The sequence below is a fragment of the Emys orbicularis genome, chromosome 13 (genome assembly GCF_028017835.1).
Source record: "Emys orbicularis isolate rEmyOrb1 chromosome 13, rEmyOrb1.hap1, whole genome shotgun sequence".
Lineage (NCBI taxonomy): Eukaryota > Metazoa > Chordata > Testudines > Emydidae > Emys > Emys orbicularis.
This window is the reverse complement of record NC_088695.1, coordinates 48,654,521-48,677,980: the sequence shown is the minus strand read 5'-3', so window position 1 is coordinate 48,677,980 and position 23,460 is coordinate 48,654,521. Positions and strand designations below refer to the sequence as shown.

At 45.2% G+C, this 23,460-nt stretch overlaps 1 protein-coding gene across 2 annotated transcripts in view; it reads left to right on the top strand.

Annotated features, from left to right (window-relative positions):
- The window catches only part of RPTOR (regulatory associated protein of MTOR complex 1), a 297,707-nt gene that overhangs the window by 183,440 nt on the left and 90,807 nt on the right, over positions 1-23,460 (top strand). For both annotated transcript variants that reach the window (XM_065415691.1, XM_065415690.1), the window contains exons 10-13: positions 4,878-4,953; positions 16,029-16,130; positions 20,505-20,588; positions 21,570-21,680. In XM_065415691.1, coding sequence (XP_065271763.1) covers positions 4,878-4,953; positions 16,029-16,130; positions 20,505-20,588; positions 21,570-21,680 — 373 coding nt within the window. The remainder of the gene's footprint in view (positions 1-4,877; positions 4,954-16,028; positions 16,131-20,504; positions 20,589-21,569; positions 21,681-23,460) is intronic.

Below are 23,460 nucleotides of genomic sequence, written 5' to 3'. Positions count from 1 at the left end.
AGGTGCTCTGTATGGCTTCTCTTAATATCTGAGGCTACGTCTACACATCAATAAAAAAACCCATGGCACCGAATCTCAGAGCCCGGGCCAACTGGCTCAGGCTCATGGGGCTCAGACTGCAGGGCTAAAAATGGCAGTATAGATGTTTGGGCTCAGGCTGGAGTCCAGGATCTGAGACCCAACCCCTTGTGGGCCAGCTGCAGGTCTTTTCTTGCAGTGTAGACATACGCCGAGAGTCTCTTCTCTTAAGGAGGCCTCCCCGACTCTTTTCAGCCCCTACAGTTAGAAATACTCATCCTTTGGTTGGAGTCAAAGAATCCTTATATATAATAACTACAATAATTGACTTTGCTTCTGCCTCAACCAGAATAAAGATTTTCCTCAGCAGCTCTGTCTAACCATTTTGCCTACAGCCTGGGCATTTATTGAGCATTTGGGAACCATTTATTGCCTGTGCCTTGAAGTGGTTTTGATTATCTCCCCATTACCTCTTAATTATATTGGTAGCATTTTGCCAAGTGGGAGGTGAACGTGGTGAAGGAGGATGGCAGGGTTGGGGCTATTGAAACAAATTACATGTTTTGGATCAATGGGAAAACGGTCTTTTTAAAAAAAATTCTTTCTTCATCCTGAACGTGTAGATTTTTCTAATTGTAAGCAGCTGGTGGCTTGGCTAATGGAATGGACTCACCTAGTGAATTGCTCTTCCAGTAGTATCTCTGCTTGGTAGTGCAGGGGGATTATTAAGATTTAAGAAGTTATTAGAATAGATAACTAAAATCCAGTTTGATTATCACCTCTAGTCTTACGTTTGCAAATGTTCCTTGACAAAGAAAACTTGCTTAGCCTATTGATGTTAATGCTATGCCCATGAGCCAAGGAGGAGCAATTCTGTCTAGTGAATAAATTAGTTACTGTATAAAACACTCTTTGGTGGTGGTGCAGCAGTTTAAGTCCCTAGCCTGTCATCTTAAAATGGCTGGGTTCAAATGCTAAATTGAGAAATGTCTTAAATGAGTTTTGAAGAGGGTGAGAGGATAAACATTGCAAAAGTGCCTCAATCCCATGTTTCAGAAGAGACTTAGGCACTTTGGAGCATAAGTTCCATTAACATTTTTAAAAATGGAACTTGGGTGCTTCAGAAAATGTTTCCCTAGAAGAATAGCAGCCCATGTGACAAAACATCAGCTGAGCTGGTAAATGTTCAATAGAGATCGCTGTTCTGTATTTGAAATGAAGTAGGAGGATATATCCATTTCATATGATGTTGTGTATGAAATAGAAACTTTATCGCCTGTAATAAAGGAAGGTGCAAGGCAGCATTCGCTACTATTAAATTTTTTTAAATCAACAGACCCCGGGTAACTTAAACCCAAGAGTCTTGAAGGAACTAGCTGAGGAGCTCTCTGAGCCAACCGCTAATGTTAATTTTTAAGAAATCTTGGAGTACTGGGGAAATGCAAAGAATTAGAGGTCTGCACATTTGTTTACAAAAGGGATGCCCAAAGGAACTATTGACTGGCTAACCTGATGTTGATCTCAGGTAAAATAATGGAATGATTAATTTGGAACACTTTTAACAAAGAATTAGTGGCTAAAAATACAATGAATGCCAGTCAGCATGGTTTCACTGCAGGTAGGTCTTATCAAACAGACCTGTTAATTTAACAAGCTTACAGGTCTTGTTGATAAAGGCAATGGTATTGACATAGTATACTTAGATTTCTCCAAGGCATTTGATTAAGTGCTTGTCCACACGGACACTTAGTGCGTGGCAAACTGGAATGTAAATTTACAGCACACTAGTCTGCCATGCATGAAAAGTTCCGTGGTGTGCTTTGACAAGCTGCTATTTCCCAGCGAACTTTTAGTGCATGGTAGCAGGGCCATACAGTGACTTAGCGCGCTGTAGATTTACATGCTGCCTCCAAGTGGTCAAGTCCTTAGTACCACATGACATTTGTATTAAACTTGAATCCTATGGAATTAACAGGGCACACGTTAGATGGATTAAAAACTGTCTTGCTGACAGATCTCGGAATGTAGTTGTTAATGGGGGGATAGCAATGAGCGGAGCTGTTTCTGTCAGGGTCCCACAGGAACTGGTTCTTCGTCCAATGCTATTTTATATTATCAACAATCTAGACGATATAAAATCTTTGCTGGTAAAGTTTGCAGATGACACAACTATTGGTGGTCTAGTAAATAATGAGGAGGACAGGTTACTGTTAGTGATCTCAATCACCTGGTTCAATGGTCACAATCCAACAAAATGTATGTTAATATAGCCATATGCAAGAAAGTACATCTGGGAACAAAGAATGCAGGTGGTTACTTGCAGGATGGGAGACTGTGTATTGGAAAGCAGTGACTTAGGTAGATAATCACGTCAACATGAGCTCTCAGTGCAATTCTGTGGTGAAAAGGCTAATGCAATACTTGGATGTATAAACAGGGGAATATCAAGCAGAATAATCCAGGGGCTAGATTATTTTTTGCAGTGTGGGGTGTGAGGAGCTTGATTTATTCAGTTTATCGAAGGGAAGACAAAGAGGTGACTTGATCACTGTGTCTAGGAATTATATGTGAAAAAGACATTGAGTGGGGTGGGGATGGGGCTTTTCAATCTTACCGTTAAAGGTGTAACAAGATCCAGTGGGTGCAAGCTGAAGTTAGACAAATTCAACCTTGAAATAAGATGTAATTTCCTAGCAGTGAGGGTGATAAAACATTGGAACAGTTTACCAGGGGAATTGGTTGACTTTCCTTGAAGTCTTTAAAATGAGATTAGAAATCTTGCTAAAATATATGCTTTAATCCAGCTGCTGGGAGAAATTTTATGACCTGTGCTCATTGGGGCAGCTAGCCTTGGAATCTGTGAATCTTCCTGTTCATCCTTGACCTTCGTAGGCCTTTGGAAGAACATGGCTGCCTACATTGCCCTTAACATACTCGTAAGACTTGAAGCTTTGCAATAAGATAACTGTAATCAAATCCCATGCTTCAGAGCTTCAGCCAGTTGCCTGCAGATGTCAGGAAGGAATTTTTCCCTTGAGGCACAATTTTTCAAATGTATTTGGGTTGGTGCCTTACTCTGAAACATCAGAGATTGACCACAGCTGGAGGTGGGATGGATCAGTGCTCTGAAGTGGTACAGAGAATCCTCTTTCCTAAATATCTGGCTGATGTGTCTTGCTTACATTCTCAGGATCAAACTGGTTGCCTGGGAATTTCCCCCAGGTTAGAATGGCAAAGACTTTAGGGAGTTTACACCTTCCTCTGTGGCATGGAGCCTTTCTCTGCTAGGATCCTCTCGGTTTGTCTCACCTAATCAATTCCTTGCCGTTTCAGGCATTGTCCCCTTCTGTTCTCTGCCTGTGGCACACAACAGTGTGGTCTCTGTAGGACTGAAATGCTTTAGTCTAACTAAAGTAATTGGGATTAATATAGGGATATCTGAGTGAACTTTAATGACCTTTGATATGCGGGAGGTCAGAGTAGATGATCTAGTGGTCCCTTCTGGCCTTAAATTCTATGAAAATATGAAAAACTTGTGAAATCAGCACTTTGCCAAGGGTGGTATACTGGCAGTTTGGCCAGTGCTGACTTACCTCTTGCCCGAGTAACTTGCCTCATTTCAAGGGCATTAATTCCCCTTCTATTGCGTACCCATAAAAAACACTGGATGTCTTTTGAGCAGTTGCTTGATAATTAGTCACTTCTGGTAGATTTCCGAGTCCCTCCCCCATAAAACTTCTGTTACAGTGTACACCTTAACAAGACTGATCCCTAAGATCTTTCAACTATTTCCCTATGTTTTTCCTTGGCTCATTGTATACGTATCACCAGCACAAATGTGTACAACAAATCTCCTTAAACAAGGTAGCCATGCAAAACCCAGATCAGAGTAGGATTAATGCAGATAAGGCCACCCTTCAACAGTACAGAATTTCCAAGTCTAGAGTTTTGAAGAGAAGCTTTATCATGATCCTGTCAGTGTATTAGTGAGTTGTGACTCGCAGGGCCTGTCAACAGGAGTAATTCTTGATGAAGCATATTGGCATGCCTAATAGACTGGAAGCTAATCTTCGAAAGGATGTACTCGGCACCTTAGAAGTGTGTGCTTTAGGATTATGGGTCATGTTGGAGCTGTCCCCTGCTGGTGGATATTAATAAGACAGCAATGAGAATTTGATAATGAGAACATGAAAGTTCACTTTAAAAAGTGGCTGTTCCAGTTAAAACAAGAGCAGGCACAGATTCGTTTTCTAGTTAAGTAGATAGTTAATATCAACATTTCATGAAGAGTTGTGTGTCTGCCAAGCCCTGTAAGTACTAAGTGGCAGTCATACAGTGTCGCACATGAGCAACAAGATGCCAGACTCCATTAATGTCAGTGGGAGTTCCATGTTTTTTTACCTTTGAATTGTGCTAGAAATGTGCCAACTAACTACAGGTCTCACTGAACAGTGGAGTTGTAATGTAAGAACTTCCTCTTTCCAATTTACAGTCAATCCAGGATTGTTATTTTTTCCGTTTATAAAAATACACCTGTTGTGCCATATAAACACATGGGCAGAAAAGTAGAACATCAAATAAGTCTGCCTGCCTTTTAGGTTAGAGGGAATTTAGTCTTTATATAGAAGTAGTATGCTTACTGAGATTGTGTGGTGTGTTGTGATTCTGGACAAGGGCTGCTGTCACCGCTTTGCATGAGTACGAACTGGCCTCCTGAGAACTGAAGAGCTATTACATATTAACTAAGCCAGTTTGGTATCTCTATAAGTTGTCCATCCTCTAATAATCAGCAGTTCAGACTTCTCCCAGTATTGTATACTCATATTCCAGGATGACCTGTGTCTCACTTGTTTCTCCAGGCAAGCTTGGGACCTCGCAGTTGATATTTGCCTTTCCCAATTACCAACAATCATAGAGGAAGGAACTGCATTTCGGGTAAGTTACTCAGGGTATGTCTACACTACGACATTAGATCGAATTAATAGAAGCCGGTTTTATAGAAATCGGTTGTATACAGCCGATTGTGTGTGTCCCCACATAAAATGCTCTAAGTGCATTACGTCGGCGGACCGCGTCCACAGTACCGAGGCTAGCGTCGACTTCCGGCGCATTGCACTATGGGTAGCTATCCCACAGTTCCCGCAGTCTCCGGCGCCCATTGGAATTATGGGTTGAGATCCCAATGCCCAAATGATGCAAAACAGTGCCGCGGGGGGTTCTGGGTACATGTCGTCAGGCCCCTCCCCCTCCGTCACAGCAACGGCAGACAATAGATTCGCGCCTTTTTACCTGGCTTACCTGTGCAGACAACATACCACGGCAAGCATGGAGCCCGCTCAGCTCAGCTCACCGTCACCATATGTCATCCGGGTGCCGGCAGACGTGGGACTGCATTGCTACACAGCAGCAGCAGCTAACTGCCTTTTGGCGGTAGACGGTGCAGCATGACTGGTAGCCTTCATCGGCGATCTGGGTGCTGGTAGCTGTGGGGCTGGCAGCCGTAGGGCTGCATTGCACCAGCCCCTTACCTTTTGCCTTTTGGCAGTAGATGGTTTATTACGACTGGTAACCGTCCTCGTCATACAGCAGTGGCTGTCAATCATGGGCACCTGGGCAGACATGCTCTGTCTTATCGAACTGTCTTGACAATGATGGCTATCAGTCGTAGTATGCTATTTTCTGCCAAGCGCCCAGTATTTTCTGCTAAGCACCCAGAAGAGGCCGAGGGCGATCTGGGTGCTGGCAGACATGGGGCTGGCAGACGTGGGGCTACATTGCTACACAGCAGCAACCCCTTGCCTTTTGGCAGTAGATAGTATATTATGACTGGTATCCGTCGTCATCATACTGCAGTGGGTATCAGATCGTGCAATAGGCCTGAAGGCTAACTGCCAAGTGCCCAGTATTTGCTGCCAAGCACCCAGAAAATGCCGAGGGCTATCAGTCATGCTGCACCGTCGTCTTAAGATGTAAAAAATAGATTTGTTCTGTATTCATTTCCTTCCCCCCTTCCTCCGTCAAATCAACGGCCTGCTAAACCCAGGCTTAGGAGTTCAATCTCTGGGGGGGGCATTCTGTGTGACAGTTGTTTGTGTTTCTCCCTGATGCACAGCCACCTTTCTTGATTTTAATTCCCTGTACCTGTACGCCATGTTGTCACTCGCCCCTCCCTCCCTCCCTCCCTCCCTCCTTCCCCTGGTCCTTCAGATACTAGTTTCGCGCCTTTTTTCAGACCAGACGCCATAGCTAGCACTGGGATCATGGAGCCCGCTCAGATCACCGCGGCAATTATGAGCACTATGAACACCACGCGCATTGTCCTGGAGTATATGCAGAGCCAGGACATGCCAAAGCAAAACCAGGACCAGCCGAGGAGGAGGCGATTGCAGCGCGGCGACGACAGTGATGAGGAAATGGACATGGACCTAGACCAAGTCACAGGCCTCAGCAATGTGGAAATCATGGTGTTCCTGGGGCAGGTTGATGCCGCGGAACGCCGATTCTGGGCCCGGGAAACAAGCACATACTGGTGGGACCGCATCGTGCTGCAGGTGTGGGACGATTCCCAGTGGCTGCAAAACTTTCGCATGCGTAAGGGCACTTTCATGGAACTTTGTGACTTGCTTTCCCCTGCCCTGAAGCGCCAGAATACCAGGATGAGAGCAGCCCTCACAGTTGAGAAGCGAGTGGCGACAGCCCTGTGGAAGCTTGCAACGCCAGACAGCTACCGGTCAGTCGGGAATCAATTTGGAGTGGGCAAATCTACTGTGGGGGCTGCTGTGATCCAAGTTGCCAGGGCAATGAGAGACCTGGTGATATCAAGGGTAGTGACTCTGGGAAACGTGCAGGCCATAGTGGATGGCTTTGCTGCAATGGGATTCCCAAACTGTGGTGGGGCGATAGATGGAACCCATATCCCTATCTTGGCACCGGAGCACCAAGCCACCGAGTACATAAACCGCAAGGGGTACTTTTCAATGCTGCTGCAAGCCCTGGTGGATCACAAGGGACGTTTCACCGACATCAACGTGGGCTGGCCGGGAAGGGTACATGATGCTCGCGTCTTCAGGCACTCTGTTCTGTTTCGAAAGCTGGAGGAAGGGACTTTCTTCCCGGACCAGAAAATAACCGTTGGGGATGTTGAAATGCCTATCGTGATCCTTGGGGACCCAGCCTACCCCTTAATGCCATGGCTCATGAAGCCGTACACAGGCAGCCTGGACAGGAGTCAGGACCTGTTCAACTACAGGCTGAGCAAGTGCCGAATGGTGGTGGAATGTGCATTTGGGCGTTTAAAAGCGCGCTGGCGCAGCTTACTGACTCGCTCAGACCTTAGCGAAAAGAATATCCCCATTGTTATTGCTGCTTGCTGTGCGCTCCACAACATCTGTGAGAGTAAGGGGGAGACATTTATGGCGGGGTGGGAGGTAGAGGCAAATCGCCTGGCCGCTGATTACGCGCAGCCAGACACCAGGGCGGTTAGAGGAGCACAGCAGGGCGCAGGGCGCATCAGAGAAGCTTTGAAAACTAGTTTTGTGACTGGCCAGGCTACGGTGTGAAACTTCTGTTTGTTTCTCCTTGATGAAATCTCCGCCCCCCCACCCACCCGGTTAACTCTACTTCCCTGTAAACCAACCATCCCACCCTCCCCTACCCTCCCCCCTTCAAGCACCACTTGCAGAGGCAATAAAGTCATTGTTACTTCACATTCATGCATTCTTTATTAATTCATCACACAACTAGGGGGATAATTGCAAAGGTAGCCTGGGATGGGTGGGGGAGGAGGGAAGGAAAAGGACACACTGCAGTTTAAAACTTTAAAACTTTAACACTTATTGCTCGGGAAATCATCTAGGGTGGAGTGACTGCGTGGCCGGAGGCCCCCCCACCGTGTTCTTGGGCGTCTGGGTGAGGAGGCAATGGGACTTGGGGAGGAAGGCTGTTGGTTACACAGGGGCTGTAGCGGCGGTCTGTGCTCCTGCTGCCTTTCCTGCAGCTCAACCATACGCTGGAGCATATCAGTTTGATGCTCCAGCAGCCGGAGCATCGACTCTTGCCTTCTGTGTGCAAGCTGACGCCACCTCTCATCTTCAGCCCGCGATTCAGCACGCCACCTCTCCTCTTCAGCCCGCGATTCAGCACGCCACCTCTCCTCTCGCTCATATTGGGCTTTTCTATAATCAGTCATTGACTGCCTCCACGCATTCTGCTGTGCTCTGTCAGCGTGGGAGGCAGTCTGTAGTTCTGTAAACATTTCATCACACGTCCTTCGCTTCCGCTTTCAAATATTCACTAGCCTCTGTGAAGGAGAAAGATTTGCAGCTGGTGGAGGAGAAGGGAGAGGTGGTTAAAAAAGATACATTTTTAGAGAACAATGGGTACACTCTTTCACGTTAAATTTTGCTGTTCACATCACACAGCACATGTGCTTTCGTTACAAGGTCGCATTTTTCCTCTTATATTGAGGGCCTGCCGGTTTGGTGTGAGAGATCACTCACGCAGTGCCAGGCCACAGATTTCAGCTTGCAGGCAGCCATGGTAAGACACAGTCTTTTGGCTTTTTTAACCTTGTTAACATGTGGGGATGGTTTAAAACAGTACTGCTCTCATTAACCATACCAAGCACCCTTTGGGTTGGCCATTTAAAATGGGTTTGCAATGTAAAAGGAGGGGCTGCGGTTTCAGGGTTAACGTGCAGCACAAACCCAACTAATTCCCCTCCCTCACACACCCAATTCTCTGGGATGATCACTTCACCCCTCCCCCCCACCGCGTGGCTAACAGCGGGGAATATTTCTGTTCAGCAGAGCAGGAAGGGGCACCTCTGAATGTCCCCTTAATAAAATTGCCCCATTTCAACCAGGTGACCGTGAATGATATCACTCTCCTGAGGATAACAAAGAGCGATAAGGAATGGATGTTGTCTGCATGCCAGCAAACACCGGGACCATACGCTGCCATGCTTTGTTATGCAATGATTCCAGACTACGTGCTACTGGCCTGGCGTGGTAAAGTGTCCTACCATGGCGGACGGGATAAGGCAGCCCTCCCCAGAAACCTTTTGAAAAGGCTTTGGGAGTACATGAAGGAGAGCTTTCTGGAGATGTCCCTGGAGGATTTCCGCTCCATCCCCATACACGTTAACAGACTTTTCCAGTAGCTGTACTGGCCGCGATTGCCAGGGCAAATTAATCATTAATCATTAAACACGCTTGCTTTTAAACCATGTGTAATATTTACAAAGGTACACTCACCAGAGGTCCCCTGTGTGCCCACAGGGTCTTGGGTGAGTTCGGGGATTACTGGTTCCAGGTCCAGGGTGATAAACATATCCTGGCTGTTGGGGAAACCGGTTTCTCCGCTTCCTTGCTGCTGTGAGCTATTTACATTATCTTCATCCTCATCTTCCTCATACCCCGAACCCGCTTCCCTGTGTGTTTCTCCAGTGAGGGACTCATAGCACACGGTTGGGGTAGTGGTGGCTGCACCCCCTAGAATGGCATGCAGCTCCGCGTAGAAGCGGCATGTTTGCGGCTCAGCCCCGGACCTTCCGTTTGCTTCTCTGGCTTTGTGGTAGCTCCTTAATTTTCACGCGGCACTGCTGTGCGTCCCTGTTATGGTCTCTGTCCTTCATGGCCTTGGAGACCTTTTCTAATATTTTGCCATTTCATTTACTGCTTCGGAGTTCAGCCAGCACTGATTCATCTCCCCATATGGCGAGCAGATCCCGTACCTCCCGTTCTGTCCATGCTGGAGCTCTTTTGCGATCCTGGGACTCCATCACGGTTACCTGTGCTGATGAGCTCTGCGTGGTCACCTGTGCTCTCCACGCTCAGCAAATAGGAAATGAAATTCAAACGTTCGCGGGGCTTTTCCTGTCTACCTGGCCAGTGCATCTGAGTTGAGAGTGCTGTCCAGAGTGGTCACAATGAAGCACTGTGGGATAGCTCCCGGAGGCCAATAACGTCGAATTCCGTCCACACTAACCCAATTCCGACCCCCTAAGGCCGATTTGATCACTAATCCCCTCGTCGGAGGTGGAGTAAAGAAACCGGTTTAAAGGGCCCTTTAAGTCGAAAGAAAGGGCTTCGTCGTGTGAACGTGTCCAGGCTAAATTCAATTTAACGCGGCTAAAGTCGACCTAAACTCGTAGTGTAGACTAGGCCTCAGGCATTGAAATGTGCTGTGTCCATTAGTCAATGTTCCAGCCCTTGAAATCGCCTTTTTTTATTAAGTCTGGAATTCTTGCAGCCAAGGAAGTAGGACTGGGTGGAGCTTACATTTCCTGGGAGATCATAAACTGCCAATCATCTAATTTAAAGGAGTAGGCTTAGGGTCAGTTTAAAATCTTTCATTAGCATATAACATTTCTGAATGAGTGAATGCACTTGAATTCAGAGACCTTGCTCGTATAGGCATATGGAGTGATATGTGCACATATACTTTAGAACTCTCTTAGTGAGATGTCATAATTAAGTTGGGGTGAGGGTTTCTTCTGTTCAATGCCAGTTTTCATTGTTTTAAAGATTGGTGGGGAGGAAGAAATTCTTACTGGCAGAAACCTGTAGATTCTAGGTCTGGCCTCTGACATTTGAAAAAGCTCAGCGAAGTGAGCTTTCTACTAATACAGCACACCACTGTGATTTTACAATTCGATCATTTTTAATAACCATGTAAAAACCTGCAAAAACGAATTGTTTAATGGAGGTGTCTTCAAATAATACAGAGCAAAGTTGTACTTGGTAAGTTTGGGGGTACTTTACACCATTTCTTTAGAACAGGAGGTGACTTAGTAAAAGTGGTCTCATTAATGAGATTCACTACATTTGTTGCTGCCCTTTCGATTATCTCAAGCAGCGAAGAGCCTGAATGTTTTAACATAAAATTTGTCCCATATTCCTATAGATGGGATGGGTTTCTCTTGATGTTCTTCTGATGCCTCCTGAATGGAAACCTTTTAATAATGACTATTACAGTCTGGTTGGTCGTAATGTTCTGATAGACTCGAGGATGAACTCCATTATAGTCACTAGAGGAAAGTAAATATGGGTTTCCTATATGGGATTATTTTGGTTTTGACATGCCTATAGCAGTTTTCAAATCCAAGAACATAAGAGACTCTGACATCTTTCCCAGCGAACGTTTTTGTTTGCTCTTAACCCCAGTTTTCTTTCTTATCTGATCTATCTCCTCCTTTTCCAGAAACAGATGTATGTGTTTTTTACTTGTTCATGCTCTGTTTCAATGACCTTTCCCAATAACTTATTTTATTAATCTGACCCATGGTTTGAATAGTTCTACCTACATTCCCTGCCTACTCCTAGTTTCATAATTTTTAGATGATGAATTGATAAATTTAATTTTTGATTAGTGATAAATTGTTGTCATCCATGTTTTAAAACAAATCCGAAGAAGCACTGATAAATTAATACATCGCTCTGAGGTTCCCAGTGTGTTTTTGTATTGTCAGTCTCTCTTGACTGTAAGCTTCTCAGACTGGGATGGTGGTGCCTGTGGTAACATTCACAGATTATCTCCGCAGCAGTTTGACTGGACCTGCGAGGGAGCAGGTTGCTGTCAGAAAGGCCGGAGAGAAGGTGGGTATTTCTGCACTGCAATAAAACCCCCATGGCTGGCTCGCATCACCTGACTTGGGCTCACGAGGCACAGGCTTTGGGGCTATAAAATTGTAGTGTAGACGTTCGGGCTTAGGCTCATGCCTGGGCTCTGGGACCCTCCCCACTCGTGGGGTCTCAGAGCCTGGGCTCCAGGTCAAGCCCAAACAGCCACTCTGCAATTTTATAGCCCTGCAGCGCGAGCCCCAGAGACCAAGTCAGAGGACTTAGACCAGCTGCAGTGTTTTCTTGCACTGCAGACATGCCTGGAGATTGCTGTAATCAAGACAGAAGAAACAGGATGAGAGTTGAAGTGTTGCGGACAGAGATAAAAAGCCTTGCAGTCGGTCTTCCATTTTCTAGGGCTAGGATCCTAATGTAACTTTATAAGAAAGGCAATATAGCTATATAGCAAACTCTGTATCTCAGTAGGTATAGCAGGATCTGATCTGCAATGCATCCAGATACATTACAATGACTGGCTGAGAGCCCAGTGTAGATTTAGGAGAATGAAGTACTGCATTTGCTAGACTCCTTTTGTGATTGAGCTGGTTCAGAGAGAGTAACTCTGATAATATGCAAATTTGTGTGGTTTTAAACTAGCTATTCCCGTGCAAGCTAAATGGCCGTTAAAGTTGAAACAAACCATCAGAAGAGAAATCTTTGCTTAGCCCTATTGCAGGTAGTTTGACTTTCTGTACAACCAGTTTGAATAGATTCCAGAATATAACCTCAAAATCTATATAGCATAAATCCATAATAGATTAATGTAAATGAACACTAGTCAGCCTAGCAAGTGAAATGAAACTGGTATTTACTTTGAAACATAAATGATTTTCTCTAAAACCTTCCATGCAAGGAGTTTTAATGTGTCCTAGGATATGGGTCTTGAATGATACTAAGTATCCAGGGATGGGATATAACCTTTAGTTTACACTTGTATTTTGGATTTTGGCCTTCCACACACACGTGGAATAAAATGAGTTTCTATAGTAATGACCTTGCTTTCCATGCATATTATCAAACTGTATTTTCCCAGTAGGTTTAGTGGCTGAAGTTGTATCCAAGTGCTTGAATGCAGCACAAACACTTTGGCTCTTTTGGGGGTGAAGCTGGTAAATGCTCACACACCCTTTAATCCCCTTCCCTTTTCTATACGTACTCTGTATTGTAAAATAGCAGTAAATGTCATCGCCCCCTGCTATTGCAGTTCTGTGACACTGCTCTGATAGTGCACATAATATGCCCCTGTGGCAGTCTTGGGCATCTGAAAACTGCCTGCCAGTTCAGCTGCCTGACAGTGAAGAGTGGGCATGTTTCAGGGGTGAGAACAGAGAAATATCCACCAGGGACTAGGTAAGAAGCCAGCAAACTCTATTCATTTTACAACCTAAGCAAGACAATCAGAAGTGAAAACAAGCCATCCTCCAAGCTCCAGTCAATGTTGTGTTTTAAGTCTGATCTGGCCGTATAGATTGCAAGAGGAAGGAGGGCGTTGCTTTGTCAAACAGACATAAAGAAGGTGAAGCTTATTATTTTTTCAGTTTGGGAGGGGGTGGAAGGGGCTTTGCTTTCTACTGCGAAGCTTTGACAAATGATTGAAATGGAAAGACAGTTGAACATCCTTGATCAATTCCTTGTTTTCTAAATAAACATTCTGCCCTCCAACCTCTGCTTTATACCCAGCAGGAAGCATTGTATATCAGACAAGGTTAGCTGCTGCCAGCCAATGCTAATCCTATAAGAAATTGTTGTTTAATGCAGGGCGGGGGTAAGTTTTATTAAGGTTAATCAGTCTGTTTCATAACGGGCCTGGCAGGAACAGCAATCAGCGTCTCAGATGTCAGATGCTCTAGTGAGAGTCAGAGGATTACCGAGCTACCATTTGTACTCTGGCCTTTTTGGCCACTGTGGGTTTAGATTCCAGTGCAGCCCTGGATAAAGTAATTGATAATCTCTTCTTCAGGGCTGTTTTGTTTCAAAAGCATATTATAAAAAACATAAGCCACTGACTTCGGAGTATTCTCCTCTAGTCAAAGCTGGGAAACGGGGTTATCTGCTGGAGAGGAGACTGCAGTCTAGGCACATTCTTACAGGGAAGAAGCATGTTGGAGTTGTGTGTGCATGCACACTTGCATGTGCTTTGAAGGTTCTTTTTCCCAATGGAGTGCTATTCTGGAAGCTGTTGTGTCCTATAGCTGGCCCTTTCTCACAGCCCGTTTGTATTGCAAGCCTTACGTGACATAAGGCAAAAGGAATTGTTCTTCCAAGAGAATCTAGAGCAGGGGATCCTGCCATGCTGACTGGCAAGTTGTCATGAACCCCTTAGTGTCACAGCTGAGTTAAATGGCAATAGGGTGGCCAGATGTCCCAATTTTATAGGGACAGTCCTGATTTTTGGGTCTTTATCTTATATAGACTCCTATTACCCCCCAGTCCTGTCCTAATTTTTCACATTTGCTGTCTGGTCACCCTAAATGGCAATGCATTTTGTGCCAATGTTTTACATCTTCCTGGTCCTACAGGGGTTAGAATTAAATCCCAGACAAATGACTGATTTCCCCTGCAAAGAGAAATTAAGAGTATTGAAAATCCATGAGTGCCAAGATGAACTTGCCCTTTAAGCCTACCCCACTCACAACTATCAAGTACAAACTGATAATACCCTGTGCTTACCCTATATAGCAATGAGGAAATGCCACTTCCGGTGTCTCCACTTTCTAAAACTAAGTATGCCCTGATCTGATCTGAATGAGATTCTCCAACAGCCATGAGATGCTCTTGCACTTTGTGATGGGTTACTCCCAGCACACAATAGGATTATAGGTTTAGATCAAAGGAGTTGTCTGAAATTGTAGGGTGGACTGCCTCCCACATCTATTCCCCTTTAGGAAGGGTATATGGGGTAGAAAGGTGATTTATAAAGAGGAATTTAGGACTATCTAACTCATTTGCTTCTTTGCCTTTTGTGATGCATAGTTCCTAACCTCATTCATGAAGCAGTCAGTGTAAATGTATTGTCTCTTTGCCTCTCACTTTATATTCTGTACACAGACACACATTGCACTCCGAAACAGGCACCAATAACCTCAGTCTAATATGCCACAAAAATGACAAATCTCAGACTGAGAATATACTGTGCATTTCTGTTGTTGATCTATAGGGACGCCTGGGCGGTCACCCTGTTTATAGGACCACCACAGTAACACTTTCTGCCACTCGGAGTATTTAGCACTTCCACTGCTCTTTTTTTGGTTATCCTTCACACCATTCCCCTTGTGTCTAGGCTGCTGGAGACCAGCACAGTTCTCACTACAAATGCTTGAAAGCAGTTGTTCCGTTAGCACTCTGTAACTCTGTGGTGTCTTTGAGTAGTTTTCTATCAGAACACAGCCATTGTTATTGTTTGTAACGCAGTGTATGAATAGCTCAGATTTAGAGAAAACTCCCCTACATTTTTTAGATGTTAATCCAAATGTGATTAATTCCAGATTCCTTTATTCGGGTTGGTCCTGTGTACAGTTATCTCAAATGTTTTCCAAGTGCTGAGCAGTGTTTTCATCCTTTTTTCCCATAATAGCATCTCCTCTTGGATTCCATTCTGCAGTACTCCGCAAGTCAGTTCCCGGCTTATTTCCCTACATTGCTACGATCTTACCTGCTGAATCAGGGAATTCATTATTATAAGTAGTTGTTTCAGATTCTTCTTGTTTGCGTACTTGAAGCCTTAGATACTCTGCCGATCACCACCAGGATCAGTGGATGTGAGGGAATGAAGGGATTTTTTTTCCTTTTTTTTTCTTTTTTCTTTTTTTTGGTAAAAAGCAACCCTCTATACAGCCCCAAAACTGCATCTTTGAATCACCAGCCTTTTTCAGAGGAGCTGTAAGGCAGCCCGGGGAGCATGAGACAGGGGCACACATCTTTTTCATTCTTGCTCGATTATTTTCACCTTGGACTTGGCAAAGGCAGAGCCATGCATTAAATAAGTGGAAATGCCTCTACAGGAAGATAAATTAACTGCTGCTCTCTCTACTCTGCATGTGGAAAAACATGTTCAAATTTTCCCTAAACCTTTTTACTCAAGAGATCTTCTTCACCCACCTTATTTCTCCTTTTCCCCTGCCCTTTTTTAAAACAAATGTTTATATCAGGGGAGTCGGGCATATTTCCTGTGCTTTGTGAGGATGCACGAGATCGGTGTTTGAGAAATCCTTTTTAGTAGTTATGTGCCTTAATTGAAAGGAATAGTTGTTGGGAACAACACACCATACTAGTTAATTGATGCCAAAACCTGTGGTCTCACGTGGTCTAGGGGCAGACAAACATCACACAGGTGCACACCCTCATAAAGAGGACAGCTCAAAATTCACTTCTCTATTCTCGTTCCAACAGCACAGCCCATTCTTTGCTGAGCAGCTAACAGCATTCCAGGTGTGGCTAACGATGGGAGTGGAGAACCGGAACCCACCAGAACAACTGCCAATAGTTTTGCAGGTGAGTCGCCTTGGCAAGGGCCAGGTGGTGAGCTAAGCTAGCTGGCACTGCTGAGACTCCTGGGCACTCATGTGAATGTGTTTACGTTCATGTCTTTCCCTGCCTGCCGAGTGCTATGCACTCAGCCAGATGATGTTTGGGTACATAAATTACGTGGGTTCATTCAGGACTAATTGAACCTGATTGTGTTTGCTAGACCCTTGCTGATAGACACATTTGTCTTCCCTCTTTGTCCCCCCACCTCTACACCTTCAGATAAGCATATAAATTCTTGCTGTCGTCTAGTAGCACTTCAACAGCATCAAGCTCCCTCGTCCTCTCCTATTTAGCTGTGAATCAGCAACGCTTTTTCCCAGAATGGTGCATTTGCTATATTGTTGTCTTCTTTCTACATTTGCAAAGCAGGCGCTGCTGCAGTCTAAGTGACTAGTGAATGGTTCCTGTGTCTGTCCCCTAACAGGGAAAGAGGGGTCTGGTACAATTATAGGAAAGTGTTCAAAGTATCACACCTGCGGGTGTATTGGGAAGCAGCACAGGCGTGAGGCTCAGAAGGCCACTGCTGCTCCTCTGCACTCCTTCCTATCTGCTTTGGGTGGTCTGAGTTCATCTATAGAAAGGGAAAAATACAGTTTCAGAGCGAACCCTGGGGAGCCCTAGAGTCTCATCTTAAACCAAGTTTCCTGGGGAGCGAAGGCAGAATGCCCACCTACACCCCCAAATGCATGCTCATATACCCCCAAATGCAAATCCTCATCAAGGCAGCTTTGGTCACTTTTCCCTTAGGTAGAAAACTATAGATCCCCTCCCACTCAAAGGAATGGGGTCCTAGTCTTCCACATGTCCAAGGACATTTGTTTTCCATCCCCATAATGGAAAAAGACTCATCTTCCCACTAACCGACAGTACCATCAATCTTTTTGAGACCAAATCTTAATTTTTATGAGCCTCCTGAGGCTGAGATCGGTTGGAAAAAGAGATGTGCTGTTTATCTCTGTCACTGCAATGGAAGCAGGCAGGTTTCTTCTCTGGCATTATGTCCACTGCCTTCCACTGAATTAGTTGGCACTAGGAAGCTCTTCTGGTAATTAATCTTGCAACAGTATTGAGATTTCACCTGGTTCAGGAATATGCTTCCATCATCTCAAAGGGTGAGACTAGGATAGAGCAACGTGGCCAGTGTCAATGTTAAAGCATTGCTATGTGTGGAGGGTAAATGTGTTCACACACTGCTTTATAAATGGGGATTGTTGTTTGAGTCGTGATGTGTCAGTGAACGATTGGGAGGGGGAAGGGTGAACATTTCAATCCCCTCTTGAATGCCGTGTCACATAGATCTTATGTCTACTGAACTGCACCCCTGTGGCCTAAAGAGGTACATTGCTGTGAATGTATCCCTGGAGAGATGGGCATGTGAGTGCCACAGGCATGGTGCCAGACATGTGAAACCTGGTTCTGCCGAGGACCGGAAAACAGTCCTTTTGTAAATGGTCTTTTATTGACTTATAAAAATTGCAGTCCATTTAGAATCACTGCTCTCTCGGGGGAAGATCTGACAAAGCCAGATTTCTGATTCAGAGAAAAGCGAGAGGAGAACTTTACAAAGAGAAAAGTTAGCTCATTCAGTCTGAGAGTCTGAAACAAGCCTGAGCAGTAGATTCTTAATCCTTGCTGAGGCACTTCTTTTCCAGGCTGTGAGAGTGCAGATGGACAGGATTAACACTTGCCCCATGGAGGTAAATAGGAGATGCAGAGCAAGTTTTTGTTTCATGCAGTGTTGCCCTGTAATAATGGCAGCTGCTGCTGCTGCATTGACCTGATTTCTTCTATCCTGCATTACCTCGGAGCTTTAATGCTAACGCCTGGACCCCATTATCCATAAATTATCCTCCCATACCTAGGCAACACTGCAACTTGCATGCTCAGGCTTCCTTGGCTTTTTCAGATCCACTTCCCTCCTTATCAGCTTGGTGCTCCAGATTTGAAAATGCTGCTTGCTTCTAACCTTGAGCAGGGCTCCCTGTTGCTGGACAGCTATTGAGAGTTATGTGTAGTCAGGGCCAGCTCCAGGCATCAGCCCAGCAAGCAGGTGCTTGGGGCAGCCAAGGGGAAGGGGTGACACGTCGGGCTGTTCGGCGGCAATTCGGCGGTGGGTCCCTCTCAGAGGGAAGCACCTGCCACCGAATTCCCGCCGAAGAAGAAAGCGGCGAGGTGGAGCTGCTGCTGGAGTGCCGCCGATTGCGATTGCGGCTTCCCCCCCCCCCCCCCCCCCGCCGCCGCCGCTTGGGGTGGCAAAAACCCTGGAGCCGGTCCTGTGTGTAGTTGTTGGATCTAACAAACCAAACTGATTTGTAATCCAGACCTCCAAATGCCCCTGCAGCCCCCCTCTTCTGGTTAGAAATAATGTTGTATCCTTTTAGGGGATGGAGAGATTACTCCGATGCAGTTGGTATGAAGACGCAGTTCTTATAGCAATATCTCCCTCCTGGTTTCTTTTAAGCTCATATCATTATTGTCACAAGGCTCCTGTGTCCATATCACTTTTGTCTTCAGGTCATTGTGTCGCTTTGCTTCAGGAAAGTGGATGTGCATAAAAGAGACCCAGATCCTTTTCTCAGATAATGAATTGCAAGTTTAATGAAATCTTGGAGATATTTTATTTTATACATGCCTCTGTGATATTAACAGCAGTAAGATGCATGATCATTTAGAAACCCTTTTAAAATTGCATCTAATTTTTTTCCTGTCTTTGACAGAATTTGTGGATTTATTTAATTCTTATGAAAGGGACTAATATGCACAGCCTACCTGCTTTCAGCTTTCTCTGCCAACGCACCTTACACCTAGCCTGCACCACCCTCTCTTACTCTCAGTCCTGCCCTGCCCTACCCCCTCTAATTTCTGCTACTGTCTAGAACAGCGCTCCCTGATACTAATGCCAGGCCTCTTCTGAGCACACTGCTAATTGTGCCAAATTATGAGCGGTTTTATGGTGTCGACAGATGCCAGCTAGGGTGCGATGACCAAAGTCCTTTCTCTTTTGACCTATATTGGGATTGGAGCATTATTGAGAGGTGAAAGGACAGTATGCTGTCTGTAGCCTCACTCAAATGCCATCCTTTCCTTCTGGCCCTCTGCATGAACCTAAGGCTAGGTCTACACTACGGGGGGTGGGGGAGTCGACCTAAGATACGCAACTTCAGCTACGTGAACAGCGTAGCTGAAGTTGCGTATTTTAGGTAACCTGGCTGTGAGGACGGCGGCGAGTCGACCGCTGCCGCGCCGCCGTCGACTCCGCTTCCGCCTCTTGCCGCGGTGGATTTCCGGAGTCGACGGCAGAGCCATCGGGGATCGATTTTATCGCATCTTCACTAGACGCGATAAGTCGATCCCCAATAAATCGATTGCTACCCGCCGATCCGGCGGGTAGTGAAGACGTGCCCTTAGTGTCACTCTAGTGGGCCGCAGTATGAAGCATGACCCAGGCAGTATTAGTTACTGCTGTTTAACTTTTAAAGTGGAAGACCACCAAATAATGGGGGGGAACGAGGGGGCAAATTGTGGAGCCAAATCAGGGAGCTTCTGCCATGATCTATACTGGGGGATATTACTCGTGTTAAACAGAGGATTAAACATTGCATTCCAAAATCTTACATCTGGTAAAGAGATTCACGTCTGGAGGTCTCAATCTGTCCATATTTCACACCACAGTAAATATAAGCCAGTAGAACTCTCATTATCGGCATCAAATTCTGTTTTAATAAGATTTTTATTGAAGACTAATGTGACCCCTTGCTTAAATCCTTAGTCTCTTACGTCCATTTGCCAAGGAAAGCAAAAACTTATTTCTGCTTCCGAGTTGTTTTGGGTAATGGGAGATCGGGCTTACTGCTCATCCCGAACACTTCCACTGGATGCCATCCTGCTCCTGCTTTGTCTCCTTTCTTCCCTCTGTAAATCAGGAGAGAACATTTCACAGCCCGAATGGCTGCTTCTAGCAGGCCTGTGCTGGATCGCTGCTTCTGTGCCTGAGAGAGATGTGAGCAGATGGCATGTGTCAGAAACCCCACTTTCCTAGAGTTGGGAAAACAAACTGCATTCCAAGAAAAAAACATGTGCATATGTCTGCATAAAACTTTCCAGAGGGGAGCATTGCTGCATTAGAAGATGACTGTTACCCAGATAGCGCTGATGGGACAAGCTCCAGCCAGTCAGCTCTCTTGCCTTTCAACGTTATTCACTTGCTTGAAACTTAAGCCTTAGACGAGGCTGATGTGTCTGAGTGGGGAGCCTCTGTGAGGTCTCGTTATACGTGCCTGGCTGTTACACGGCTTTCCGTTCATGGCACTAATCTTTGTTTTCCCCCTCTCTCTGCAGGTGCTGCTGAGCCAGGTGCATCGGCTGCGAGCTCTTGACTTGTTGGGAAGATTTCTGGACCTGGGTCCCTGGGCCGTTAGCTTGGTGCGTACAATGTTGTACTGGCCCTTTGAAAGGGAGTGATTTTTTTTCAGTGTAGACAATATGGTCTGAAGGATGACTTATGAATGCAGGGTGTGGAAAATATGCCCTGAGTTTGGAGCACTGATCAGTATCTGACAGCAGTCAGATGGCCTTGAGGTCAACATAAATCAGGTTGCCAGAGCTTAAGCAGGATTTGGAAGCTGCTGAGAGTCCTTTATATTTAGTCCATGTCAGCTTTAGTCCACGTTGTCCATGTTTTGCTCCTTCTCTTCCAGCTGAGATTATGAATAGTGATGGCTTCTGCATAAAAGTACATGTGGAGACACAGACAGCATCTAATGGGCATGTGAGACCTATGGAACTAATTATCCAGATGAAATGAAGTCCCTGAACCCAAGTAACAGTCATGAGCATTTCCTTTTGCTAAGAAACAAGTTCACCCCCAGGAAGTTATGGGATCAGACATATTTGTTTCACCTGTCCTTCATGCCTGGGCAGATGCACTTGAGAGGATGGCAGCTTGGATTGAGGGAGAAGGTCAAACAGCTGGGCTTGGTCTGAACTAGCTATAACTGGGCAAGGAGCAGTTTGGGGGTAGTTAATTAATTTTTTTAATATATAAAAATATTTTCATTAACAAAGTAAGAGTTAAAAATGGCTAGAACGGCTGGGATGGTTTATAAACTGTCATATAAACTAAATTAAACATGCTGTAACGAATAAAAGCTGGTGCTAAATTAACTCGTCATCTCAGTGGGCCAAATATCTGGGGACATCCAGGAATAAAATCAGAGATAAATAACTACACAGGAGTCCCCTCTTTACTATAAATGTATGATATTAATTTCTACCAGATTTCCCATATGTGCCATAAATATGTAGCATCTACGTAAAGGGTGCAATTCTGACACCTGTCCAGCTCTCCTCCTGCGGTGGGTCTTGGAGACTTATGGTAATTTGCTGTTCTACCTTTCTCCCCAGGCTCTCTCTGTTGGCATTTTCCCTTATGTGCTGAAGCTGCTTCAGAGTTCAGCTCGGGAACTGAGACCACTTCTTGTCTTCATCTGGGCCAAAATTCTTGCGGTGGACAGTGTGAGTAATCTTGAAGTGTTACTGCTTTTTATTTGTTTCCAGAAACATCCTTTATTGTTATCTTCCTTAGCCAATTGCTTTAAAGTTGGAGGCAGACAGTGCAATCTACAATGAAATGCAGGAGGCTGGATTTAAAACCAATGTATTCATTTAGTAGGAGTTCCCACCTGCGAAGTCACTAGTGCATTAGAGTTACCTGCTGAGAATTTCTGAATGTGAAATCCCCATTGATGCAGTGACAAGCCTGATTTGAAATGGCTCATTTAGCTACCTGCCCATTCACTGGACTTTTTGCAAGTGATCACCAGCTCATTAAGGAAGTTATTCCCATCTGCATGAAGTGAAATGTCTCTCAGTTTATCCCTCATTCATGCTGAAATCTCACTTTAATTGGAAGAAATTCCATTTTTCAATCATGCTTCTTTTTGTGTAAGGGTGACCTATGTTCTGTGGGTACATCCACCCTTAACGACAGCTTGTAGAGTACAGACACTGCAGGCCCAGCTAGCACAGGTCTAAGTAGTAGCGTAGACAGTGAGCCATACCTTAGGTGAGTAGAGTGCTCCGTACACCTGAACCCCCAGGGTATGTACTCTACACAGTTCTCTACACGCCCAAGCAGTGCCACCTGCATCAACACTGCTGTTTTTAGCAATCCAGTGTCCTGCTGCCTCCCCGCTGCATCACCCTTTCTCTGCCATAATGGAAGGCTCCGCCAGCAGGGAAAGGCTCTGTCATGGGGGAGGCAGTGGGGAAAGGCTCCGGCAGCTCCTTGCTGCCGGAGCCTTTCCCTACGGCCAGAGCCTTTTGCTGCTGCATGTAGCTACATACAGAGTAACAAGTGTGGACGCAGCCTACCTGTCACTATGACGTATCACTACACATGCAGTGCCTGTAGTCTACATTCTGCAGTAAGCATAGCATAGCCTATAAGTGCTGTAGGTAAATGTCTGTTACAGTGGCCTAGTCCATATTGGGGGCTCATGCTCTGTTTGCTAAACTGGTTGAGAACATTTGGTCAGGCTTTGCCTCCACCTGGGCAAGAACAGTCTCCAAACTCATCTTAAACACGTGGTGACCATCAGCATCTCTAAAGCCATCCTAGAAATAGAGCAAAACTAGTTCTTTGGAGAGTTTAGCTACCAGTGTTGCTCTAAATCTAATCTGGTCTTGTTCTCTGAGCTGCAATGACAGCTGGCGTTGGTGGGCTTGGATGTGCTGAAGAGTTCAGAATGGACAGGACACTGGGCTACTTCTACACGGCCCGTGATTCTGGACTTCTCCCTCTCACGACACACACTGGTACCTCTTTGGCATCCTTCAGGACAAGGCTTAAAACTGGGATCATGATTTTTGAAGATGGCCTTAATAAAGACTCTCTTTTTTGGTACAAATATTTGAACAGTTAGTTAATTGCCGCTGCAAATGTGCAGTACTACATGTAGTTTCCTGGTTTGACACCTACAGTTAATTGCAGGTGCAGTTATTCGTTGACGTACATTGCATCAACTGCTTTCTAAAGTTGGAGTCTTCCTGTTTTAATGTTGGTTGTGTATTTTCATGATCTTTTCTCTTGTTTGTAGCATAAGGAATGATACTGGATTTGTTGGAATTCTTTCTCTCTTGATCGAGCACGGTCATATTTAGTTTTATAAATATATTTTAGTTAACATCTTAAGAGGCTTTCGAATGGCAAAGAAAATGAAAATTGTTAATCTTAAAACTCATATTGAAAAGCTTAGTTTTGATGCATGCTCCTCCATGCAGCTTCAGCCCCAAA